The following is a 26,503-nucleotide window of genomic DNA, read 5'->3' as shown; positions in this document are numbered from 1 at the left end:
TTTTTATTTACCCCATTCTGTTCTGACGCCTACACAGAAAAACAAAACAAAACAAATGCACAAAAGTTGCTTGGTTAAAACATGCCTCATGTTAGAGGCGATGCTTTTAAAAGGCCCGTTCTAAAATGCTATACACAGAATAAATCAGCTAAATAAAAGTGGTGTGGCAAGTACATCTGGGTTTCATGATGTTAATAGCTAGTGCAGATAAAAACCAGTAGCTTACATTTGTTGCATTCCCAAAACAGCCCAGTTACAAGAGTTGCAAAAGTAAAGATCGTGACTTTAGAGCGAAAGCCATTTCATATTTCTGACTGTGAAAGGCAAAGCCTTCAGAGAGAGTAGGGAATAGACATGATCACATCAGAATAGTACACAACCAGAGTCATTGTGAGGTTCCTGTTCTGTAAAGGAAATAATTTTTGACTTGTTGTTGGGTGTACTTATATGTAAGGGGGAACAAGAACTGAAAGTAAATCTAGTCTCTGTGTCCCATTCCGTGCTTTTAGTTAACAAAACCTGCTATCAGAAACTAGTTGTTTAGGAAACTAGTTAATTACGATACCACTATCCACTCTCGGGGGGGGGTGGATAGTGGTATCGTAATTAACTAGTTGTTTCTGTTGTCGAAATGGAAGCTGTGTGCAGAGATGCCGTGAGTGAGTGAAAAAAGAGGATTGATGAGCTGGGGGGAAACAGCATAGAATAATAAAATATATAAAAATAATAAAGAGATGAGGCAGTAAGTGTGCCACATCGAATGCTTTCAATTGATTTCAGTGATATGAATGAATTGCCCAAAAGGATGTGACACTTTGAGCATTATAGAATTGTGCCCGGTTTGTACAAGCAGTCGCAGAAATATCAAGATAATACATTTATGTGTACCGTCTGCAATGAAGCTGAGGATAACCTGAATGTTCCTTTCCCAGACAGAGGAGAAGAATAAGTCATATGAGACATTAAAAATGTCATTCACAATCCATTGTGTAAGTAAACGTAACTTGATTTTTGAACAAGTGAGATTCAGTAGATGTAATCAAGAGGCTAGAGGGAGTATGAAAGATTTTATTGCTGCTGTGAATACGCTCATGGTGCATTGTCAGTTGGAGCCCCAAGAGAAGACAGAATTGTCAATGATATACAAAATGCAAGACTGTCTGAAAGTTTGCAACTTGATCCTGAGCTCAAGCTGGAAAAAGCCATGACTAAAGTGAGACAAGGCCGTGAATAGACCACAGCCCATCCTGTGTGGAAGGTCACATGAGTTGCAAATAGCTGCAGACGTTCATGCATTAAGTTCAAAACCAAAGCTGTCACAAAAGAATGTGAAATGGTCAAAATTGAAGGGACCCAGCACAGTGAATAAAAAAGGAAATTAATGGGGTCTGAAAAATGTGGAAACATAGAGAGGCATAGTAGGAAAGAGTGCCCTGCAAATGAAGGGACATTTTACTAAGCAGTGTTGGTCAGTTAGAACAGTAAATGACATTACCCAGGAACAAGAAGAGCAGAGGACTGAGCTTGTCAGACTGAATATAGGAAATATACAGGTCAAACGAGTCACTGGCGCAGCGGTCACTTCAATTCCAGAATTCAGTTTTTCTGTGGGCATTTATGGTAAACTCCAGCTACCTCGCAAAGTCCTGGATGGACCTGGGAACCAGGCTATTGAGGTTAAAAGACTGTTGCAAGAAGAGCTGAACATAAAAATAAACAGACTAAACTAGACTTGATGTATTAAAAAAGACTGTCCAAAGCGCTGCTGGGACTTCCAACTATTGAAGCTTTACATTCAATTACACAGCTACACACAGTACAAAATAAAGTGGAAGATTTTGTCTCTAGCTATCCAACTGTTTTCAAAGGCTTGGGAATGTCAAAAATAAAAAAATGTCATAAAAAATTGAGCTAGGGCAAGGGGCCATAACTTATGCACTGTCATCTCCATGCACAGGTCCACTCACTCTGCTTGACAAAGTCAGAGTTGAGCTGCAACTAATGGAGACGATGGGATTGATATCCAAAGTAACTGAGCCAACACCATGGTTTGCTGGGATGGTAGTGGTGCCTTAATCTCAGGGAAAGATATGATGGTGCATAGATCTTACTCACCTGAAAAACTGGCACATTTTACCAGCATTAGATCACATGCTAGCCATGTTAGCAGGGGCTAAAGTGTTTACAAAGCTCAATGTCATGCCAGGGTTCTGATAAATTCCCTTGACAAAGAAAAGCTTGCTTCTGACCACGTTTTTCACTCTATTCGGTCGGTACACCTTTAACCGGTTATCGTTAAAATTTCTTCTGCTCCAGAACATGTCCAGCGTTGTATGACAGAGATGAGGGCGGTACAGAAGTAATTTGTCAGGCAGATGACGTCATGATGTACTGTATGCCAAAAGCCTTCAAAAACACAACAAAAGACTTCACCATGTCCTGAGTAGACTTAACGAGTGTGTAGTGACACTGAAGGAGAAATGTTTCTTCAGATAGAATTTCACTTGATCCAAGTAAGGTGAGAGGTACTGTATACAGAACATGCCTGATTCCAGTTGTGTTTCAGATGTAAGGAGATTAATGGGCATGGCAGACTATTTGGGCAAATTTGTGCCACACATGGCTTGATTCACATGTCCACTGAAGGATTTGTTGTTGGAAAAGAATGCATAGTGTTGGAACACACCCCATCAATTGCCTTCCAGAAACTGAAGAGAGAGCTTAGTTCAACCTCGGTGTTGGCCAAATACTCCTCAACATATGAGACTAGACTGTCACCAGATGCTTAGTCATTAGGGTTTGGAGGAGTGCTAACCAAAAACAACCCAAGAATGGACTGCGGTCTACATTTCCTGAGGGTTATCATGAGTAGAAAAACACTACACTCAGATCGAGAAGGAAGCATTAGCAGCGATGTGGGCTTGCAAAAGCCTTTCTTCCTATCTGTTGGGGTTAAAGTTCACACTTGAAACAGATTTGTTGTTTCTTTTTGTTGCATACCAAAAGACTAGACCAAATCCTTCCTCGTGCCTTAAGATTTTGTCTCAGACTGATGCAGTTTGATTATGACATAATCTATGTGCCTGGTAAGCAGCTGACCACAGTGGATGTGCTGTCAAGAGCACCGATTAGAAGAGGAAGAGGAGTTGGAGCAGGAGGCCGAGCAAAAGGTGCCACACGCAGTACTGGTGGAGTCAGCTTTGTTTTTCCTGCTATATGTTCCAGCCTTGTTTATGTAAACCACCATAGCTGGGGACCAAATTATTGTCATACTCAGTTCCATGGGACAAGATATACTGAAGATTCTTCATGAGAGCCACCAAGGGTTTTAAAAAATGCAGGGCCAGAGCTCAACAGTCTATAGTGTCCAGGGATGTGGTACATATTAGCCAGATGGTGGAAAGATGTAGTGTCTGTACTCAACAAAGGAATTCATGGAGTGAGCACTTGTTGCCAACCTTCATTCCGGTATGACCATGGCAACACATCAGCACTGAACTTTCTTCTGAGAGACAGAATTATCTCCCTGTTGTTGACTACTTTTCTCAGTACATCGAGTTAGCAAGACTTAAAGTGTCTACCTCAGCCACAGTCATATCAGCTCTGAAGGAGGTATTCAATCAGCATGGCAACCCTGAAGTAGTAGTGTCTGACAACAGGCCCCAGAATACAGTTCAGATATCTTCAGACTTTGCAACTGAGCATCGATTTGTTATCCAGACGAGTAGCCCCTTGCATCCACCAACAATATTCAGAAGCAGAGTATGCGGTGGGTACTGTGAAAGGTCTATGGAAAGGACTAGGAGATATGGAAAGAGTACTGATATATTTTTCCACACTGCTAGGAAGCAGATACACAGCTGCTTATGGGAAGGCAACATCACACTACCTTACCTCCGCTCCAGAAAAAGTTGTCTCCACTCTCGCCTGGACTGAGAGGGTTTTTATGTCAAGAACCAAAAGGAAACAAAAGACAGCTTTGCAGCCAGGGTATAATATTTGGTTACCATTGGTGAAAATCCAGGGATCTGTGGTGTTGCGGTCATCAGTCTTGAGATCTTACCTGATTGGAACAGAGGATGGAGTGATTAGGGGAAACCGGGCTCATCTCTGTCCAATTCATCATTCACAATAAGTGCCAACACCGAATACAGAGACTGAGAGAAATAAACAGCCCATATCTGACCATGTTGCCAACCAACTTAAAATAATTTCCTAGGAAGGGTGTCACAGTATCCTAAAAGGGTGGACTTGTAAGATGGAAAGGATAAACAGTTTAAAAAAAGTTTCAGAAATAAGGTTAAAGATAATGGTTTAAGTTATTAGAATATATTGTTTTTTACATAGAAAGAATTAAAGATGGGTGTTCTTTATTTAACAGGGGAGATATTTGTTAAAGTGGTGTTGTTGTGGGGACCTATATGCAAGGTGGAACAAGAACCAGAACTAAAGTAGTAGGCTATCCAGGCCCTGTGTCCCATCTTGTGCTTCTAGTTAACATACAGTAACAGTTCCAACAAGTCTCCTGAAGCCCACTTGCCCTCTTGTAATAGATCATAGATTAAAATAAATCTTGATAATAAGTTACCAATTTATTATTAAATATGATATCAGTTATTTAAATTCTTTGTTATGGGGCACTTTAATGTAAAAAAAAAAAGTACAAAAAATACTCCTATACACAACATACTGTCTATATTTTTGTGTCCAGAAAAAACTCAGTAACCAGCTGGCCCTTTAAGGTCATAGTTTGTGAGAGACTGGGAAGCAGTCCCTAAGTTGCATGCTGATGGGTCACAGTGACCAGAAGGTCCTGCGGGGCCAGGAGGTCCAGGAACACCAGGCTGTCCAGGAAGACCTGGTAAACCACTTCCACCATCATGGCCATCTTGACCATAAGCTGGCTTACCAGGCTCACCTGAAAAAGCAAAGCAAAAGCATAAAGTAGGGAAATATATGTTTAGCCATATTAGATTTCTTGATCAGGGTTTTTTTTAAATAAACACATGGGTTTATAACTTCTGATCGCATGAACTAAACACATCGAACCTTGCAGCACATTGTCAGGATCATGCCCGGACATTTTACCTGTTGGAACATTAAGGGAGTTCTGCAGGGAACATTCTGGCAGTTGCATCTTGTACCGTGTGTTTTTGTTTACGTTTATGTTTACGAGTGTTGAAACCTGAAACCAGCCCTTCTGATATCAACATCCATGCTATGATCAAAGTAACAGACTTTGCACCTTTTCTTTATTCTGATGTCTGAAATTACTTGCTTGAATGTTTGAGCATACAGGTAATATAGTGCACAATGATTATAATTTTCCAAGGTGAATTGACATCAGATTGATGCTGACCTGGCAGTCCAGGTTGTCCTGGCGTCCCTTTTGGACCTCGTACAGTTTGCCCTCTAGCTCCTCTATCTCCGGTTTCACCTGAAAATATACATGTATAAATTCTAAATATTTTTAAAACTGGAATTATTCCAACAACAAACTATTGTTGTTAACACTTTCTCCTTGATGTGTGCCTAACAAAAAAAACATGGTTTGTTTAGTCAGCTATTAATGAGAATCACAACAAACTGTATGTAATAAATAGTTGCCCACCTTTAGGCCCTTTAAGGCCTATTGTCCCAGGAGGCCCTTTGAGGCCAGGGAGTCCTCTTGCACCAGCTTGTCCAGGGAAACCACTGTCTCCTGGCAAACCTGGAGGACCAGGGGGCCCAGGTCTGCCAGGCAGACCAATAGCACCAGACTCAGGCCGCCTCAGACTGGCAGCTAGCTGGGCCAGTTGCTCTATAAGAAACACACCTATTGTCAAATTTGCCTGAACAACTCTGCCAACATTGTATTTTTATTTTAGGTTTTATTTTCAAATTGTAAAATCATTCCACTTTCAGCTTTTGTTAGCAAAAAAATGAGGTCACTTTGCATTTCACTTTGAATTATATAATATACCATTACATATAAGTATTACATTATTATAAGGTCTATCATGTATGTAGATCAAGGCCACCATACCACAAATACCACCAAGAACAAGCATGGTCTCAATATAGATATTAAAATAGCGCAAGGAAACCCTCGACGGAATACTGAATCTTCCAGTTTGTATATCCAGGTTTACAGACATAAACCCTGCTCGTGCCATTATGCAATGCAAAGTATTATCGTTTAACCTTTTGCTTTTCTGTTTGACTGTTGCCTTCGTCCTTTAGATTTCGTGCTGTTGGCAGACAGTCTGGAAACTGTCTGCCTTGCCGACTGTTCTTTGCTGCTTTTTTCTTCCCTGTTTTTGTGACTATGAATTTGCTCTGCTGATATGGATTTGTCTGCCTGACTTCATTAAAGTGTTTTGTACATGTCATATGGATCCTGCTCAATCCATGTTACAATAGGTGCTTTGTGCATGGTGTCATATAATGCTTTTAACAAATTAGATTACTTTTTATTTGAAGCGGGATAACCGAGAAAGACCTAAATAGAGAGATTCATTTTTACGGGAAGCAATGCAACTATTTTACACTTGAAATCCCCTAAATCCTAAAGTTTGAAAATGGAAAATGTTTAACTGGATCCATTAAGGTGATTTCCATTAGAAAGTAAGTTAGAAAGTTTCTAATATTTCTCCAGCAGTGTTGTCATCTGCTTTCTTGTCTGAAAAATTCAACAAAGTTTTCAGTTTTTTTGTTCTCCACACTTACCCTGCATTACTCGCATACAAACTTGTTTGATGTGCTGATCACCTGGTCCTTTCCCCTGTAAACACACATATCACATTCAATGATAATGCATTTTCTTTTATTTGACAAATAAAAGTAGGCATACCTCTGGTAAATTAGGTATAATAGGCATCAGATTTCCAAAAAAAAGTCACATGCTGTACATGTGACACTCCTAATGAAAAATAATACAAAAAAACATGAAGAATATGTCTCACAAAACCTGCAACTATAAGTTATCCTAGTACTTACATATGAGTAGACATACACAGTAATTATTATAATTATAGATTATAAATGTTATATGACATTACAAGGGATATTACACTAAAAGAGTTTTTATCAACAACTACAAAGAGACTATAACTTTCAGAATGTACACACTGCTACTATGCTAATAGTAATATGTTTATGCATTGTGAATTGCCTTTCTATAAATTAAAAATCATCCAATCTGCATTCATTTTATTGTTTTATAAAGATTTGCTTACGAACCCATTTAAAACTTTAACAAAAAAATATCAACAAAACAGCTGTTACTGAATCTGTGTTTTGGAATAGAATAGTACACTACATGCTATTATTAATGGAAGGATGAATTATGCTCTATACAGTAAAATCATATGGTCATTTTTTAGCTAAAAAATTAATATGAAATATGCAATATTTGAATGATCCTAAACATCAAAACATGTCTATGTCTGCCTAAGTAGAGTGGTCTATTGAAAATCCAGAAGCAGGATCTATGAAATATAATTTTTCACTAAAAGTGGTACAGCCCATTTTTATATTAAAGTAACAATTTCTTTTTATAACAGCACTGGTAAAATTGTAAATAAATAAATCAAACACCAGCTTTAACATCTGATGACTCTTGTTTGATTTTACTCTGTTTAAGGTGTTTTAATGAGGCAGCATTGTGAAGAGTATCAATGATACTTAAATGACAATGACATTAAATTAAATCCTGCACATAATATTAATGGCACATTGGCTAACTATAAAAATGTAAACATATAACATGATGGTGACCACCTCACCTTTCCAAAGCAGTTGTTTTGTGCAAACCTAAGTTTTTGGGTGTTTTCAATCCATTGATTGAAATCATTGATCCAATGATTTCTGGTGTGCCACAATCAAAAGCATGCTGAACTAATATGCTTGAGTCCCACATTTAATCACTTCATTTCTTTTCATATGTTACATTTATCTGTTATAAATTTGGGCAACAATTTTTACCTGCATGATTTTGGCAGGTTTTAAGTTACTGGGTTGTGTTTACAGTTCTTAATGTAAAAACCCTGTTAAACTTAAGTCTTAAAAACTCTTCAAATAGTCAAATAGGTGACTTACTGCAGGGCCCTGAGAACCACGAGGACCTGGAACTCCTCGGTTCCCCTGTACACCACGGGGTCCAGGACTACCTAGGGGTCCCTCGATGCCAGGCTGCCCACGGGCACCTTCAGGGCCTCTGTTCCCACGATCTCCTGGATAACCAGTCTAAGATAGGAAAAATTTTTTATTAAAATATAAAAGCATTTATAAAATGTAATACAACAAATGGTCCACAATTAATTACAACAAAACTATTAGTCTTTATAAAAAGCAGCATTATGGCTCAAATACAAATCCACACTCAAATAGAAAACTTACTGTTCCTTTGGGTCCAGGCTCTCCAGGCTCCCCCTAAATGGACATGACACAAAATAACATAAGTAGAATAATACATATCCATCCAACAGTGTATATTTATATATTAGACTAAGTTTATTTCATGAGTGAAGTTATTCAACTTACAACATCTCCTTTGTCTCCAGGGGATCCCTCTGCACCTTGCCCTCCCTGGAATAAAGATACCACAATGAAAAATAATATCATATTACTTGGCATGCTAATGCATTTGGTGTTATTAAGCTGATGCAGGTTAATATGGATAAAGAAATCTGTAAATAGATCAAAAACTCACCTGTTCTCCTTTAGATCCGATTTCCCCTTGGTCCCCCTAATAAATTGTTCATGAAAATGAACAAAAAGTTTATTTTTACAAGAAGATAAATAATACCTCTGAACTAAACAAATGCACTTCTTAAACCATATTGCCACCATTTGCTTGTTTAAGCTAGAGGTAGGGAAATTCACAAATATAGTCTTCATGTTTGCAAACACTAAATCATGTAAAATAAAATTCTAAGCAACACAGAAAGCAAAAACAGTAATACAAAATCTTGTTCTGATATAGAAATGGCTTTAAAACGCATTTACATGCTTGTTATCAGCCCATTTCTATATCGGAACATTATTGTCTAAATATAAAAAATTGAAATATAGAAGTTTGATTCTCACCAGATCTTTAGAGACACTGCTCTGCAGAAACAGAGAAATGGGATTTTTTTTAAGGCTCTTACCCTTTGACCTTTCTCTCCAGGTGTGCCTGGTGATCCAGGAAGTCCAGGAAGACCAGCATCACCTTTAGAGCCCTGCAAAAACATTTATATTATTATTAGTCTTTGCATACTTCAGAGATGATGTCATGGCACAGTGGACAATTGTTTACAGTCTGTAATTATAGTACCCAATTTTAAAAAAAGTAGACTTGTTTACTTCATTTAATTAATAATTAATCATTTAATTACACCTAAATGTAACTTCTAAATGCTCCATTTGTAAGAAAAAATAATGAGTTTAGGAGGAGTATGATTAGGAGTTTAGGGTTATTATAAAATAAAGCCATTTCTAAATATAAATTTGCTGTGTCTTCTTAGAATGTTACATTAGTATATTCTCTCTGAAGATTATGTAGACTTTCTTGTGAAACATTTATGACATTAGTTCTGCATAAGAACCCTGTACATTTTCCATGGAAATCTCTATCCCATATAAAAAGAGGACACTTAAACATTTTCTAAAAAGGTGAGTGGAAAAGTTTCCACCAAATGCCATTGACTAAACTATCATTTAAGAAGGATGTTGGAAATATGGCCATCATTGGTTGTACTGGCATAGTCTTTATTAATGTGTATTGTGTGATGTTTCAGCACCAAGGCCAGCACAGTTCTAAATTAGAATAAAAACGGTGGACCAATCAGGAGCGGCCTCAAACTGCACCCTCTGCGAAAAGACAGCTGAAGATACCTAGGCTCAGCAGTAGGTGGAGATAAGCCCTTGAGTTAATCAAGAAGTAAAGCTCTTCTTGTTTCTCTACCTGCCCTTCCAGGGTCTATGGTGTGATGGCCAGGTTAGCCACCGCTGTCATAGACGACCACCCCGACGATAGTGGTGAACAGGGTGCAAGAAGATAACGTTACACCCGTGGCCGTATTTGCAAGAAATGTTTCTGTACATTGGAATGAAAGATTCTTCCTACAGGATGAAGTGCCTCTTATGCCTACCGAAAATCACTGAAATTTTACTTTTACTTCAAATACTTAAGTAAGTTAAATATCAGAAAATTACTTTTGATACTTAAGTACAGCAAATATCAGATACTTTAACACTTTTACTTGAGTAATATTCTAAAAGGTGACTTTCACTTCTACCAAAGTCTTTTTCTAGTACGATACTGTACTTGTACTTTTAAGTATTACTTTCTAGTACTTTATACAACACTGCTCTGTATTAATATTTTGCTTCATTTATCTTTCTAGCATCAAGAACAATACAAAGAATCCCTATTTTTGTCTTGATCCCTGACTCTGTGCCTTTCTCCTGTGTTCCTCCCTCGCTGCAGTGAGTGTGACAGTATTCACAGATATATGACCAATTATAAACCAGACTCTACAAAAGTACTAAATAAGCATCTGGTGTCTATATGTCATTGGGAAATTCAAAATATTAAGGCAATCAGAACATATTATGGGACACTAGTATTCATACAAATGGTTACAGACAAACATGCACACTTAGCACTTACTCTAGATCCTGGGTTCCCCATAGGTCCAGGTGGCCCTGGCTCACCTCTATCTCCCTAAAAAGATGATATAATAATAATAATAATAATAATAATAATAATAATAATAAGAAGAAGAAGAAGAAGAAGAAGAAGAAGAAGAAGAAGAAGAAGAAGAAGAAGAAGAAGAAGAAGAAGAAGAAATGTAAAAAAAAAATTGATATGCCCATATAGGAAGGAGTGGAATTTAATGCTCACCGATCCACCAATTGGGCCAACAGGTCCAACTTCTCCATGTTTTCCACGTTCTCCCTGGTTAGAAATTTAACATCAGGTTATCTTACTACTAGCACCTTTAATTGCTGTGATATTACATAGGTTCTGGCCAACTTACAGGCTTCCCAGCAGATCCCATAGTTCCAATAAAGCCTGGCTGTCCAGCATTGCCCTACAATTAAAAGCTCTCATTTGTTAAATAAAATCAAATTCTTAAACAAAGGATTGTGCTTAAATTATGAAACAACACAATATGGCTGGATAATAGCGTTACATACTCCCAACAATTCACTGTATGCATTATATATTGAAAAGCATGTGACAATAATTCCCACTGTGCATGAGGAACTCTGGGGTTAGACATTAATCAGCATAATTTTCACAGCTATTCAGTACACCTATATATTTATTCTGTGATATTATTATATTCTTTTGGCAAGATGTGAGCAAAAATATTTTGAGTCGGGGGAGTACTGTACATATTATATTACCTAAAAATACACTATTTCAACAAGTATAGTAAAAATCACCATAACAGAGAGGAGATAAATTCACAACCCTAACTCCCTGTGCATCGCCTTTAGAAGCACAGGCATGCAAAAGGTCCCTTTGGTTTCAATTTACTAACTCACAGTTACCCTGCGCTTATCAATGAAAGCCCATTTGCTTCATGCTTTATTCAGGTAAATGAATGAATAAAGTAAAGTCGATAATAAAGAATTGTTTTCTACTGATATACTGTTGTGGTTTAGTCTTCGACCTTACTGAATAGCATCATAATATTTGAACTGTGATATTTATCAGCACTGCTTGTCTATCACATTTAACAAAAAACAAGTAGTCATCATGGGGAATGTGCAGGAGATTGTCTGTTAGTGTGCATATGGCTGATAAGGCCAATGTCCTCTGACAGTGAGACATGTCTCAAGTTTCTGAGCTAGATCATCTGCCCAATTCGTGCCTTTAAATTAGGGAGAAGACATGTTCAAGTACAGATGCTGCCCAATCTGTACCATGCTTGCATCATCTTGAATGTGGTTGAATTGAAATTTAAGCTTGTGGGTAGTCTTTATTTCTTACTTCTTTACTTATGTGATCCTTCAACAGTTCTTATTTTTAGGAAAAGTGAAAATTAAAAAGCTTGACTGAATGTAGAGTATGGAATTTTTGGTACATCCTGTATACACCTCTATATACCTGGGTGAAGTCATATGTAAAAAAAAAAAAAAAGGTCGTATGTATAGTTTGGTTCTTGGTTTTGTTTTTTTTTTTGCTAATTATAAATGTTTCTTCAATAAATTAGCAATAAAAAGTATCCAAATGTAAAAAGAAAAATATATATTGTTTACCCTAAAGGGAAGTCTAGTATATTCATTTTAATATTTGTTCAATGTATTAATATACACATAATATAGTAACATTTAATATTTTGTTTGATGAGCAAGATAGTTTGTAGCAATGAAGGGCTTTCAAGTTATATCTGTATGATTAATTTAAATAATGATATTCATTTTCCTCCTGGCTTTATTCTTTAACTCTTCTAATTAATAGAATTTCTGTTATAGTAATTTGTTTATTACTGTAATATATTTCATCTGCAATTTGTAAATTTTGATTACTAGATTCAAGATTCAATTATTCAAAACAATTAGACAAAATTTAATCAATTAATTATGCATGTAAACACACTGAAAATCAGGGGAAATGTCTGCATAAGCAGAAACAAAAACATTCTTAGATTCTTCTCATAATCAAGAAAAATATTTCATAAACACTAAGAGACTGGGCACCATGATTTTTAGAAGTCTTAGAAATGACTGACCCACAGCCAATAGAGGAATTTACATAATATGAAAATGGCACATTTCAAACTTATTTTACAAAATAGTCTTATAATCGGGAAGAAGTGTTCCGTAAACATTAAGAAGACACACAATTAACACAATTGTTAACAGAAATTTCTTTGACTGTATCATATCTACTTCTTTATGATCAATTCTAAATATAAAGAATCCAGAAGTCAAGAAATCCATTGCTCACCTTTTCACCAGGGGTGCCCTTTGATCCTGAAACACCTGGTAAGCCCTACAGAAACAAACATGTGTTTCAAAATTATTCTCTCTCATAAAAATAAATCTGCCTCTCTATTACAGTAAAACTAGAAGATTTTAAGATGATAAAATTTAAAAAGAGAATTTGAAGCTAGATTGCAGAATGTCTGTTTTTATTTCTGGGTAAGGATTAAATTTTTTCCCCAATACATTCTAACGTATATTTGGAACTGAACGATCCATTCTTGTCCAAATTCATGTCAAAATAAGCATAAATACTCAGGCAAGTTTAATTAACTTTACAGCCATATAAATTTAGCATTTTGTTATACATATCTATATAATACCAGACTAAATCTTTAATGATATCTACATCAGTACAACAGAGGTTCACATATTACAAGTTATTTGAATTCTGCCTGCCTCAATTGTAATGAGTGGAGGCAGGCTGCAAGTGAATATTCAGTGTGAGGTTTGTTAGAGCAAATCCATAATAGACTGTTAAAGTTTGTAATGGGTAGCAACATATGCAGGCAGAGAATAACAAACTTGACATATTTCTCTGAACAAAGAAACATAAAAATGAAAGGAATTAGAAAAACTGGAATGACACTCAGAAATACATGAAACAATCATCATAATTTCACAGTGACAAAGAGATATATCCAGGGTTTAATTAATGGTGTGGAGACTAGACCAAAAATAATTAAAATCAAAAGCACATTACAGGCTGGTCATATAAATGTAAGTAATGAAGCTTAATAATTAAAGCTATTTTAACCAACATATACAGGGTGCCACAAATCTGGCAAATACAACACAACAGTTTGACCAGTTCAAATTATTTGTTGCAGTTAAACAAATCCTCCTCTAAAATTAGCAAATTCTATTTTACAAAATAAGCTACAGTGCATTTTTGCAACAGTGCAAAACATATTTACACACCTATATCCATAAATGTTTATTGACAAATTTAGCCCATCTGCAATTCCATATGTGAACTCATTCAATAAGCATTGCACACTTGAAGGATATTTTCTCATACATATTTTTTACTTTGATATTAGTTGCACAAACAAAAGAAAAAGACAAAGAAAAAAAAAGGAAAAAGCCAGAATGTGACTCAAAGGCACGAAACTTACAGGTATTCCTTGAAGTCCAACCTCTCCAGGGTTTCCAGATTTCCCAAGGCTGCCCTATATGAAATGTAATTTGTTGAGTGAGTCTCATCTCTTAACTAATTATTTTAGATACCATATCTAAAACCAAGATTATTACTGTACCTTAACTCCAGGTAATCCAGGAATTCCATCACGCCCAGCTACACCGGGTAAACCCTAAAAATACAAACAAACTGAAAATACTGTAGGTTTACTGAATATTTCTAAACCTGGGACACAGTGATCTACTAGATAAATTGATAAGAAATTTACATAAATTTGATTTTATCTTGGTTTTCTACACTTACACTCTCTCCCTTTGGCCCTGGAAGACCAGTGATGCCTCTTTGTCCCTGTGAGCCCTGAAAATAGATATTAGCATAATTCCAGCAACAGCTGAATATAAACATTTTTCTTTAACATAAATAAAATACACTTTATATACCTATCCATTTTATTTCCCAAACATTCAGGCATTTGATATTTTCAGTTTGTAATGGCTTTATATTGAATGCAATTTGAAATACTTACAAATTGACAGTAGAGGTAGACAAATTTAATAGCTAGACTACAGGCCAAGGAATGTGTTTGCTCAGATTGGGTTGCCTTGACCAAACTGACTAGCCAAAGAATGGTGTTACATATGACTGTGCCATAGACATATACTTTTCTAAGTTTTTTGCTATTAATTGTGGTGTTTTCTCATTAACTTTGAAATTAAATATATTATTCCAAACTGGTTAGTGTCTTTTTAGTGTCTTCATAGTGTTTTTCTTAACATGTTACAGTTTAAAAACATTCTACTGTTTAACTAAGTTTTCCTATTTCTAAAAGGATTGTTTTAGTATATCTATACATAGTATATAGTTACAACATCTGTGTGTTGTCTAACTGTTGAACTAGTAACTGCTAACCTTCTGCGCAACTCTGAATAAAAATGTAATTGTCTGGACACATAAGCTTCTCAATCAGAGTGTATGGTTTACTAATTTGTCTACCTCTCAAGTGAGATTTCTATTCCTTATACATACTTGTTCTCCCCTAGGACCAGATTCTCCCATTAAGCCCCTCTGGCCTTGATCACCCTTTAAAAGAAACACATCTTTGTTAGCACACTGTATATAATTGTGACACTATGGAATATATACATTTAAGCACTTGTATTGCTTCGCGGAAGGCAATTATTGTATAAAATTACATTTTAACAAGGGAAGGTATATGAAAAAACAGGTAAAAAGAAAACAGTATCAATAATACTTACAGTAGCACCAACAACCCCATGAGGACCTGGATTACCATCATTGCCCCGTGGTCCCTGAAAGAATTGATGGATTTCATGAATGTGTAAAACCTAGTGATTCTGTAATGTTATAGACTGTATCTAAAATACATGTGCACTCAACAATACAAGTACTCCAAAAAAGTTTGACAACAATTGTTACATAAGACTCCCTGTTATTCAACTAATGCGACAGAAGAATATTAGAATGACTTTTGAGAGGAGAAAATCTAAAAAAAATTGTTTAACTACAAATCTATTATAAGCATATGCCCTGTCATCAAATGAACAGGTCATAGTTTGATGTGCAATACCAACAATATCATCTAGTAGTCCAAAAGATAACATAACTGACGTTATTCTCTGGGTAAAAGTGAAAGTAATAATTTTTTTCCGGTCATTCAGAATAACACTAGCCAATGACATGATGGCATGTGTCAGCTCATGTACACAAACTAATCGTGTTTAACTGCCATGTTCACCTCAAATCCACCATTTTTACCTAAATATGCCTTGGTCACAAAGTTATATAGGACTTTATTGTTACAAAGTGTTGTTGATCAAAAATATTTTAAACCTTTACTTGCCATTTCTCCTTTGGAACCCATAATTCCTGTAGCTCCTTGAATCCCCTGCAGACCCTGAGAGGTCAAAGTCAAGTTTGTGAATGCTGTCTTTCAGAAACAGTACATCTAAATGCTAAAATCTGTAAAGCTGTAAAATCTATGGATACAATAGAGAAGCTGGCATACTCACTCTTGGGCCGTTGGCTCCAACCTCTCCAGGGGCACCCTGGTCTCCCACTTCTCCCTGGTGAAAAAATTGTTATTTATTTAAAAATATTTTAGGCAACCATAATTTACAGATATTAAAAAGCTGTAATGCAAAAGGCTCTTTTACATAGACAAAAATAAATTTAAAAAAAGTAAACATTTTACAAAGAGACAAAGGCAAAGGCTATGTAAAAACAACAAAGCAGGACATTGAAGTTCTTTTACATTACTAAAAGAGGGAATTCTGTGTTTGAGATTCTTTAATTTTTAAGAACAAATTCATCTTTCTAGAAAAATAATGATATTCTCTATGCCGATGCTCCTTCAAATAACTGAAAATTAATTCCTATTACAAATCGTTTGTTCTCTGGTTGTTACATTAGGGTATAATAATTAGTTCAACAAGGTGCACCTCACAAAATAACTCCACCATTCAGAGCTGTGCCCTAAATCAGATCCTGTCTTAGTTGTGAATATCCATGATTAACGTTACTACTGCCTTAATTAAAAGGTGATAAAAAGCTGAACCCCAAATTCATTTAGCATTAAAACCTGCATTATAAATAGGCACCTGAAACAGCTCTACCTCTCAACTCTGCACCCCTGACAAGATCTTGCTGGTCAATTGGTCCCATAATCAGTAATAGAACAAAGTTGACATCCTTGATTTGATGATTGCTAAATATTATACAAAATGCTTGATTTAAGCATTATATATTTGTATAAGTAATATATAAATATACTAGCTATAATATACTACTTAACAAGCCTAATACAATTTCTTTTTACATTAATGAATATTAATAGTAATAAACTCCTTATAAGTTGCAAAAAGCTTTTGACATCAGTACCACTATAAACAGTTAGTGAACAGGATGGCTGCCCAGTGGACCCATGATGAATATATGCATTAGATAAGATTATAGCAAAAGAGAAGCAGTAGATGTTATCTAAATATAAGAATATTGCAGATTTTTTAAATGGAACTAAACAAAAACAGAGACAACATTTAAACATAGTGCAATTACAAAATGAATGTGTAATACTACACTAAGTTTCTACAAGAGCTGCATACATTTCAGAATCAAAAGCTGAACCACAAATTCATTTTGCATTAAAACCTGCATTTTAAACAGGCACTTAAAACACATCTGCTTCTATGTACCCCTGACAAGAACTTGTTGGTCAATTTGTCCCAGTCAGTAATAGAACAAAGATCAGGAGACGCAAATTCTTACCATGTGTCCTTGTTTACCTGGTTCTCCGGCCTCACCCTTCACACCTTTGTGGCCCTGTCACATAAACATCATTGTCAGGACTTGATACACAGCAGTTAATATGATCCCTCCCCCCTCCCCCCAATAAAATAGGTACAGTATCAACTTTTACAAATACATAATTTAATTTGTTTAAAAAATAAGTTTGTCTTTATTTGTTGCTCACTTTCATGCCAGGTAATCCAGGGTGGCCAGGTGTGCCAGGTGGACATGCATTGGGGCACTAAAAGGCAAGTGGATTAGTTTGTAGGCACACATCAAAAGTCACTTGAAAAAATGTATGCTGTAGGTATTACTATAAAAATATTTTACCAGTTCCATTGTCCCACCATGACTGCCTGCAGCACCCTAAAACCAGAGATTTTTTTTAAATTATGATTGATTGATTATGATTGATTATTACTTGAGAGCAGTTTAAATTATTATATTTATGTGACATGTTACAGACATGTTCCAAACTATGTTTTATTACAAGCAATAAAACAGCAATACATCACTTGCTCTGTTTGAAAAGAAAATAATTTAGTCTAGCCATGAGGAGGCAATTGTGCTACCTCTTTTTACATATAGTCATTTTGGGTAAAATACCAGTGTACTTATTCAACACATTTTCCATCTAGAATTAATGAAAAAGGTAACCATTCAAATCATTAAACTCACAGCTTATATAATTATTGTTTAGTGTTTTGTCCATTATCAGTAAATTGACACATAGAACACCTTTTACCAATAAATAATTCAAAACACAATTAATTTGTCCAGTTTTTTGCTTTTTTTTTTCTTGTATTCCGGGTATTATACAGGATTGACACTGCACTCTGACACCATCCTGCTATATGTGACACATAAAGGCTTTATTTTTTTCTTCTTCTTACCTGTTGTTATATATTTATGAAACTAAAGTCTCAGTAAGTTGTTTTTGCTTAGCAAAAAATAAGAATATATTCTGGATAAGTAGTTCTATATTGAATATATACAAGCAGTAATGTGATTAATGCGTTAGACAGCTCTCTGAAGAAAGGGCACTTAGATAGCCATCATGAACAGCAACACACATTCCCTACTGTACATCACACATCAAAGGTGCTTTCCTGTTAACAGGGAAGCTCCTTCAGGAACAGACTGCTACATCTGCTAAACATTAAGGAGTTTCATGCCAGATTATTCTTTTCCACAAAAATGAGAATGTGCGTCACCTTACAGTCACAACAGTACTGACCTCCCACTGTAAGGACAGAATAAGAACTAGAGCACATTATTATTATTATTATTAGTAGTAGTAGTAGTAGTAGTATGTTAGCAGTAGTAGCTGAATTTATTGTAGTATTGAAAAACCTCAAGACACATTTTTCTTGCACAATATCCAACTGCCTAATTTATAAGTTTGTTTATTTCTATTAGATTAGGTATTGTTTATTTTAGAACTTTTTACAGTCTACCTGTATTCATGGCTATATGTTAATGTTTGATTTGATGTGATTCTATCTATCTATCTATCTATCTATCTATCTATCTATCTATCTATCTATCTATCTATCTATCTATCTATCTATCTATCTATCTATCTATCTATCTGTTGATCTAGAATGTAAGATAAGATAAGATAAGATAAGATAAGATAAGATAAGATATACCTTTATTCGTCTCACAGTGCGTCTCACAAATGTCTCACAAATGACATTTACATTCTCTCTAACCATGAATTCTGTTGAGTTCCCATTTATGATTATGGTATCTCTTTTCTGAAAGAAGATACTTACACGAGGTCCCGTTGGCCCACGCGGTCCTTCTGGTCCTCTGACACCCATGGCTCCCTATTATACAAGAATCAACTTGTAAGCAACTGCTTGTCATAAACAGTATTGTATGCTTCACTAAGCATAATTTATCTTTTATCTATTATTTGATATTCAATAACTTATATTTGTATTGGCTCATAGTCAACATTATTTACTGCATTGTGGGAGCACACACTAAATATTATTACATTTCTTTTATTTGTTTACATTAAAATAAGTTACTCACAGTCGGGCCAACTTTACCAAGTTCACCTGGAAGTCCACCAGGCCCTGGTGGTCCCTGTGTATAAAATAAATCATAAAAGCTGCTGGGTCCAATAATTGTGTAAAACCAATTAATTCAATTTATCCGTATTGTGGTTTTAGCAAGTTTAAAAAAAAAAAGTTTGAATATTTATATCTTTCGATTCAATTCAATTCACTGTATTTGTATAGCATTTTTAACAATTCACATTTGTCTCAAAGCAGCTTTACAGAAGTATGGAAACAGAAGAAAGAGAAAAAGAAATAAATATATAATAATAAGAAGAAAAAAACAAGGATAAAATAAATATATATATATATATTACAGATTAAAATTTTAAAAAGATTAATTTAAAATTTAAAATACTATATATTTATCCCTATCCCTAATGAGCAAGCAGGAGGCGACAAGGAAAAACTCCTGAGATGATATGAGGAAGAAACCTTGAGAGGAACCAGGCTCAGAAGGCAACCCATCCTCATTTGGGTGACACTCTATAGTAAATAGTGTAAATGTAACATTTTTTACAACATGTTTTTAATAGTGCAACCAAGAGCTACTGAGAAACTATTAGGTCAGGGTTATTTCTGAGTTCTTTACAAACTTAACATTAATGCATTCCTGCTGAAGTCACAAAGCTGACTGATGCAATAGCAGTTCAATGTCGGTGTAATAGTCTCAAAATAGCAAATTATTAGTCCCAGGCAGCAAAATTCACAATACTTGATGCAGAACACAAGTAAAACTTACCAGGGGTCCATCAGGCCCAATACCCTAGAAAGAAGAAAAATGAATTGGTCATATTTGCCCACAATTTAAAAGTATTCTTTACAAATGTTTGCTAATTTAAAATAAACAAAAATAGTTAATTGTTAAAGGTCGAACAGAAAATCAATCCCACTTGTACCAAAACATTAAAAGATACATAGATTGGCAGTGAATTTATTCCAGTAATTGAGGCCAGTAATTTTTTTTCTAGTAATGACGAATAAAGAATGCAATGTCATCTGATTTTTTTAATACTTACAGCTTCTCCCCGATGTCCAGGTTTCCCTGGCTCTCCCTGAATCATACCACAAATATTTAAATGTAACAATGAAAAAGATCTTTCATAACATTATGTTAACTATAAGCAACCATGTGTTTGATTAATATATATATATACATATATATATATATATATATTTATTTATTTATTTTTTTGACACAGACATGACTATGGCTTATTATTCCAAAAGAGTTACTCTCAACAACAATTTTCTCATCTATTAAATGGAAATTTATGGAGGTAATTTCACTTACCTTTTGTCCAGTGGGGCCACTTGGGCCAGCATCTCCCATGGGTCCAGTCGAACCCTAAAGAAAAAACAGGAACAAAAACACGGGAAGAACATATTTAGATTTTTCACCAAAATACAGCAAATGCAAACAGAAGCAATCACTGACCATTTTTCAAGATTCATATACTGTAAAAATTTATATATAAGTACACAAATATATTTACATTATCAGCCATGTGATGCTACGCTTGATTGGCTTAAATAATACGTCTTTAAGATACCCTTATAATTGAACACATACTGTAAGGTGCAGGGAAAACACAAAATGCAGAGCGTAGTGGTACTCTAGAACTAGACAGAGAAATACTGCCCTAAAAGATTAGGATAATGCCAGTGCATGTTTTATCATGTTGCTGCTATGCCCACATGTAACTATAAACAAATATGATTTATAATATGTATATGAGTCAAATTAAGATGATTTCCTTTTTATTTTGGCATACTGCAGGTTTGACAGATTAGATAAAACTACAAGAGAATGCTCTGTAATGTGAAACATACTATTCATGGTCTAGAAATATTTTATTTGACCTTAATAAGTCACATTCATTCACAGTCACAGTCAGATTTCTCATTATTGTAATCCAAAACTTTTTTAAACAGAAACTGTTGACTAAAGGGAAAATTGTTTAAAGGTCTTTTGTCTTCAGACGGGTATGAGATATTTTTACCAACACACATAAAATATCTCTCACACATTTGATATTATGGCTGTACTGTACAACTCAAACAAACAGTGAACACTTACATCATCTCCAGGCAGTCCAGGAAGTCCAGCAGAACCAGGTTTCCCAGGCTCACCATCAAGTCCCTTTAAATTCACATTGTTTTAATCTACAGATTTTCTCAAATGTTACTGCAGTTTATTTAAATAAACAGGTCACTTACTGCAGAGCCAACTTCTCCATCTTCACCTCTTTCCCCCTGAAAGAAAACAGTGATCCTAAGCATGCAAATTTAATTAAATACACTTCATTGCCTTTTCATGTTTTAAAGAATATAAAAATAGAAATACGATCTTAAATATATTGTATGTATTTGGTACTTGGACAAATATACATTCTGCTCAATTAATACTGTGAAAATAGACTATAGTCTATTGGTACTATATAAATATTCAAGCATTTGAAAGGTGGTTCTTGTATGTTAGTAACATTCTAAACATTTTACATTTTAAAAATTAAAGGATTTTAAATTTAATCTAGTCTGCTCACTACTAGAGTGCCACAGCTTTACTTAGCAACCTTTGCTACAACAGTAATGATGTACTTATTATGTTAGTTGAATTATATTACCAATCTTAGCCTAGATGGAGTACACCAGAATGGTTAAGTTGATTATAGTAATTGAAGTTTATAATTGTTTGTGTATAGCCAAAAGCACTCCTATCATTAGCTAGCAGCCATTAAGTCATTAAACTAAAATGGGTGCTCATCAGAAAAACAGTGAGGGCCAAGCATGTAAATGGGCATCTTTCATGTTATGTACCTAATGCATGTAAGCATATAAAGACTAAAGACTGTAGCAGATGTATGTCACAGTGCATGAGACACAGGTCTATATGGTTTTGCAAATTAAAATGTTCAATATCAGTGTAAATAAAGTAACATTTCAGGCAAGCAATTCAGGCAATAATATTACAGTACGACTCACGGCAATTCCGTCGACTCCCGGGACACCAATGGGGCCTGGTGGACCGACTTGACCTACATATTTCTGTTGAGAAACATAGAATCAAATAAGCACAAAGTCCCGAGGTAAAATTGACCTGTTCTGCTTACGACAGGTCTGGTGAACAGGTGTGAAATAGGTTGAGAGGGGTTACTTTTAATAGCCTACCACAAAATACATACAGTGGAGCAGGTGTGAAGAAATTAAAACCAATATATTTTGACAGTAGGATATTTTATGGCTAACTTAATATCCTGATAAGAATTACTCAAGCTTCCTCTTACATGCTACGGTGCAGCACGGTACAGTACAGCATGTACAGCATGGTACGATACAGCATGGTACGGTACAGCATGATGCGGTACAGCACAGTACGGTATAGTGCGGTACGCTTATTAAAGCCACCAAAACGTTTTCCCTCTACTTGTGAAATTAAGTTATATATATATATATATATATATATATATATATATATATATATATATATATATATATATATATATATATGTGTGTGTGTGTGTGTGTGTGTGTGTGTGTGTGAAAATTATTTTACAAAATTCTGACAACCACTCCTTTAAACTTGAAAACGAATCCTAAACCGTGTATCTGTCAAATAAAGACGGATGTGTATATATGTGGATAAAAGCCTACCTACCTGAGCAGAAGTGCTAAGACACATCACCAACAAAAGCACAGAAAGCGACTCGCAGAAGCCTGTAGCGCGAGTCATGGTATTGGTCTTGGTCAAGTCACTCCAACTGAGTCCGCTTCCTGTAATTAAATGTCAAGGGATAAGAACAACGTCTTCATGTATATTCATGAAATGGTTGACGGAAAGTAATTGGATAGAAATGGAAAAAACCGTTTGTGGGAAATCACCAATAGGCGGTTTTGAGAACGAGACAGAGCACATTCAAATGTTCAGTGGTAAATTTTACAAGGACCTGTCACTTGACCTTACAGTTAACCCACTAGGACGTTATGTAACTGCTAAAAAACAGCCAATGTTCACTGCCGCTGACAGCCTTGTTACTGTAACAGCATCTGTTTGTTTGGAGTACAGAAGAGAAGAGAATGATCGGGGCCACGGAATAAAGAGGTGCAATATCATAACTGAACAAGTTTCACTTTACGTTTCACTTAATAGTATATTTAACGTCTAGATTTGTATTTAACATGTAGGCCTTTAACTTTCAATAATAATAAAAATGTTCACAATTTTCACGCTATACGGCATTCACAGCAGATCTGTGGAGGACGCGTCCTGCAGCACCATCGTAGTTTATTGAACACTGCGGTTAAGACCTCTACTATTACGGGTTGGACAGTACGGTTAAACGAGCCGCACGTATATTTCATGGGCGCGGCTTTTGGATACTTACCGGTAATAGCGCTGAAAACGGAACGCGAGCTCCTACTCCACAGAACAATAACGTTTTAATCCATTTATTAAAAATTAAATTTTCAAATCTTAGTTCATAAAACTCACTCATATCAATTCACCATGACCTACTTTACTCACAATACATATTAGCCAATTGGAAATTGGTATTTTTTAATCATTTCTATTCAATTACCATATCTGGCAAAGTAATTGCTCCAGGAAGCACATTTTAATCCACATTATAATTAACCTTTAAACTTGTTAGTTGTTAAAACGCATTCAGGCTCAAATGATCACTATAACAATAGCAATATTAACTGTCCAAATGTCCATAATTTAAAGAATAATATATACTACTTTTGTCAGGACTCAGTCCGGACTTTTGGCCATGTGCCTTTGTTTACGTTCCTCGTCACGTGTCTGCCCCGCCTTCGTCTGCCCCTCCCTGTCTCCACACCTGTTCCTAATCGTGTCTCATTGTCTTTTTGCATTTAACTGTTGTTGTTAACTGTATATCAACTGTTGTCTTTGTCCAGTCTAGTCTGGTCTGTGTGACGTTATCATGGTAGTCATGTTTTCCGTTATTAAACCCTGTTATTTTTGACATCCTGCGTTCATGACATCTTCAGTAGATTACAGCTTTACTTTAAAGCTACTGCTAGATCTCCCCAAAATGAAAATTGCCATCATTTACTCACAAACCTGCATGAATGTTTTTCTTCTGCAGAACTTAAAACAAGATATTTTAAAGAATGTTGGTAACAGAAAACTGTTGGTCCCCATTGACCTGCATTGGTTATTTGCTCATACATTAGAACTAAATTGGGACCAATAGTTTTTGGTCACCAACATACTTTAAAATATCTTGTTTTGTGTTCTGTAGAAGAAAACTATCATGTAGGTTTGAAATGACAAGAGGGTGAGTAAATGATGACAGAATTGTCATTTTGAAGTTAACTACACCTTTAAGAACAATGAAATTTGTAATAAGGCCAAGTACTACATTCCATTTGTACACATTTAATCGGTTTTCTATTATTTCTGCAGCTGCAGTGTGTTAATGTGCTTTATGAATAAATGTGAATTGAGTTCAATAGAATTCATTTTCTGTAGGATACTCATGTGTAAGATTCTTAAGTGGTTATAGTTAACCATATTGAATAATCGCCTTTTTAATATTAACCTGTAAATATCTGATGATACACTTAATTGTTAGACAAGTTTGCAGTTAGACCCTCTTTGTACATTGCAGGTGGAGGAGTCAGTGAGCCAGACATCACTGTTGCCCTTGTGATGATAGTCACTGAGAGCAATAGTCCTGTTTGTTTCAATCCAGCAAGGACTGCTATTGTGGTGGAAGATGAGTTTGTGATAAGCGACATCCCCAGGTTTCCTGATGCATTTGTTTTGCTGTTTGGTTTAAGGTATGCATTGGACTTGGACTATCCAAGAAAACTCATTTACACCTTTACATTCATCCAGAAAATACTGATGGGTTTTGATGACGGTAAAATTCTGAAACTTTGCTTACTCAGTCTCAAAAATTAGCTATTACTTGCATTGTAGGTAAATTCCAAATTGTCCTTTAGTGTTTTAAACATTTAAATGCTTACAAAAGTTGAACTTTTAATATAAATAAACTTTGATTTTGTTTGTTCATCTTAAGGTGTTTTGCCTGTTTATGTTGTTGAACATGTACAGTAGTCTATAGTATTTGAAGGTTTGTGTCAAATCTACCTCAGTTGCACTGTTAATGCAACAAAACTTGGTGGTGTTGAAATCAGGTTGCTTTATGTACATCCTATTTTTATAAACATGATGTAAAATTGTTGTGTGTATTTTGCATTTTAAAGGGATTGTTTACCCAAAAATGAAAATTATCATGTACTCACCTTCATATCAAGCAGATATTTAATAAATAGTCACCATACAGTTGCTGGTATCCATTGACTTGCATAGTATTTTCTTATGTTCTTATTATGAAAGTCAATGTGTGCTGGCAACTGTGTGGATACCCTCATTTATTAAATATCTTATTTTATGTTCAACAGAACAAATAAAAACTCGTACAGATTTAAAACATGAGGGTGATTTCACCCAAATGAGGATGGGTTTCCTTCTGAGCCTGGTTCCTCTCAAGGTTTCTTCCTTATATATCATCTCAGTTTTTCCTTGCCACCGTTGCCTCTGGCTTGCTCATTAGGGATAGGGATATATTATTATTTTATGATTTAAGTTAATATTTTTAAATTAATTTTAAACTTTAATTGTATATAATTCATTTATTTATTTTTATCCTTATTTTTTCCTTCCTATTATTATTATTATTATTATTATTATTATTATTATTATTATTATTATATATTTCTTTTCTCTCTCTCTTCTGTTTTCATACTTCTCTAAAGCTGCTTTGAGATGATGGGAATTGTTAAAAGCACTATAGAAATAAATAGGGTTTTTTTTGTTTAGATGACAGAATTTTCATTTTGGGTGAACAATCTTTTTAATGTATTTCTTGTCTTTATTTTCTGTATTTTAGTTTAGTTTACTTTTCTTATTTTTAGTTTTATTTTTTGGGAAAAAATTGTTTTTGTTTGTTTTTATTGATTGATTTTTATTTTGCCGTATTGCACTTTG

At 35.1% G+C, this 26,503-nt stretch overlaps 1 protein-coding gene across 7 annotated transcripts; it reads right to left on the bottom strand.

Moving 5' to 3' along the window:
* Positions 1 to 587: 587 nt before the first annotated feature.
* col9a1b (collagen, type IX, alpha 1b) lies at positions 588 to 25,066 on the bottom strand. 7 transcript variants are annotated; one of them, XM_027174285.2, is made up of 34 exons: positions 24,224 to 24,278; positions 23,865 to 23,896; positions 23,138 to 23,253; positions 22,465 to 22,527; positions 21,700 to 21,735; positions 21,560 to 21,622; positions 20,774 to 20,827; positions 20,499 to 20,534; positions 20,222 to 20,245; positions 19,454 to 19,507; positions 19,189 to 19,242; positions 17,741 to 17,776; positions 17,595 to 17,651; positions 17,390 to 17,443; positions 16,135 to 16,188; positions 15,966 to 16,019; positions 15,361 to 15,414; positions 15,131 to 15,184; positions 14,408 to 14,461; positions 14,223 to 14,276; positions 14,082 to 14,135; positions 12,929 to 12,973; positions 11,007 to 11,060; positions 10,871 to 10,924; positions 10,637 to 10,690; positions 9,132 to 9,203; positions 8,693 to 8,728; positions 8,524 to 8,568; positions 8,380 to 8,412; positions 8,080 to 8,226; positions 6,709 to 6,763; positions 5,612 to 5,800; positions 5,360 to 5,437; positions 588 to 4,918 (listed from the first exon to the last, which is right to left on the bottom strand). In XM_027174285.2, exons 3-34 carry the CDS (start codon positions 23,210 to 23,212, stop codon positions 4,719 to 4,721), a joined length of 2,046 nt encoding a protein of 681 aa, XP_027030086.2. In that variant the 5' UTR covers positions 23,213 to 23,253; positions 23,865 to 23,896; positions 24,224 to 24,278; the 3' UTR covers positions 588 to 4,718. The 7 variants fall into 7 exon arrangements, with proteins under 7 accessions (XP_027030086.2, XP_027030079.2, XP_027030082.2 ...); XM_027174278.2 differs by lacking the exon at positions 24,224 to 24,278 and adding an exon at positions 24,060 to 24,217; XM_027174281.2 differs by lacking the exons at positions 23,865 to 23,896; positions 24,224 to 24,278 and adding exons at positions 23,362 to 23,526; positions 23,699 to 23,790.
* Between the last annotated feature and the right edge of the window lie 1,437 nt (positions 25,067 to 26,503).

This window comes from Tachysurus fulvidraco, chromosome 7, assembly GCF_022655615.1.
Source record: "Tachysurus fulvidraco isolate hzauxx_2018 chromosome 7, HZAU_PFXX_2.0, whole genome shotgun sequence".
Classification (NCBI taxonomy): Eukaryota; Metazoa; Chordata; class Actinopteri; order Siluriformes; family Bagridae; genus Tachysurus; species Tachysurus fulvidraco.
The sequence above is the reverse complement of the archived record's forward strand: the minus strand, read 5'-3'. Positions and strand labels throughout refer to the sequence as shown.

Coding starts and splice junctions, on each gene's coding strand:
- col9a1b (XM_027174278.2), bottom strand. CDS start 24,106: ATGTGGATTAAAATGTGCTTCCTGGAGCAATTACTTTGCCAGATATG. Junction 21,623..21,699: donor ATGGAGAAGTTGGCTCTGCA/GTAAGTGACCTG, acceptor GTGAATTTAAAG/GGACTTGATGGTGAGCCTGG. Junction 19,243..19,453: donor TTGGTAAAGTTGGCCCGACT/GTGAGTAACTTA, acceptor CTTGTATAATAG/GGAGCCATGGGTGTCAGAGG.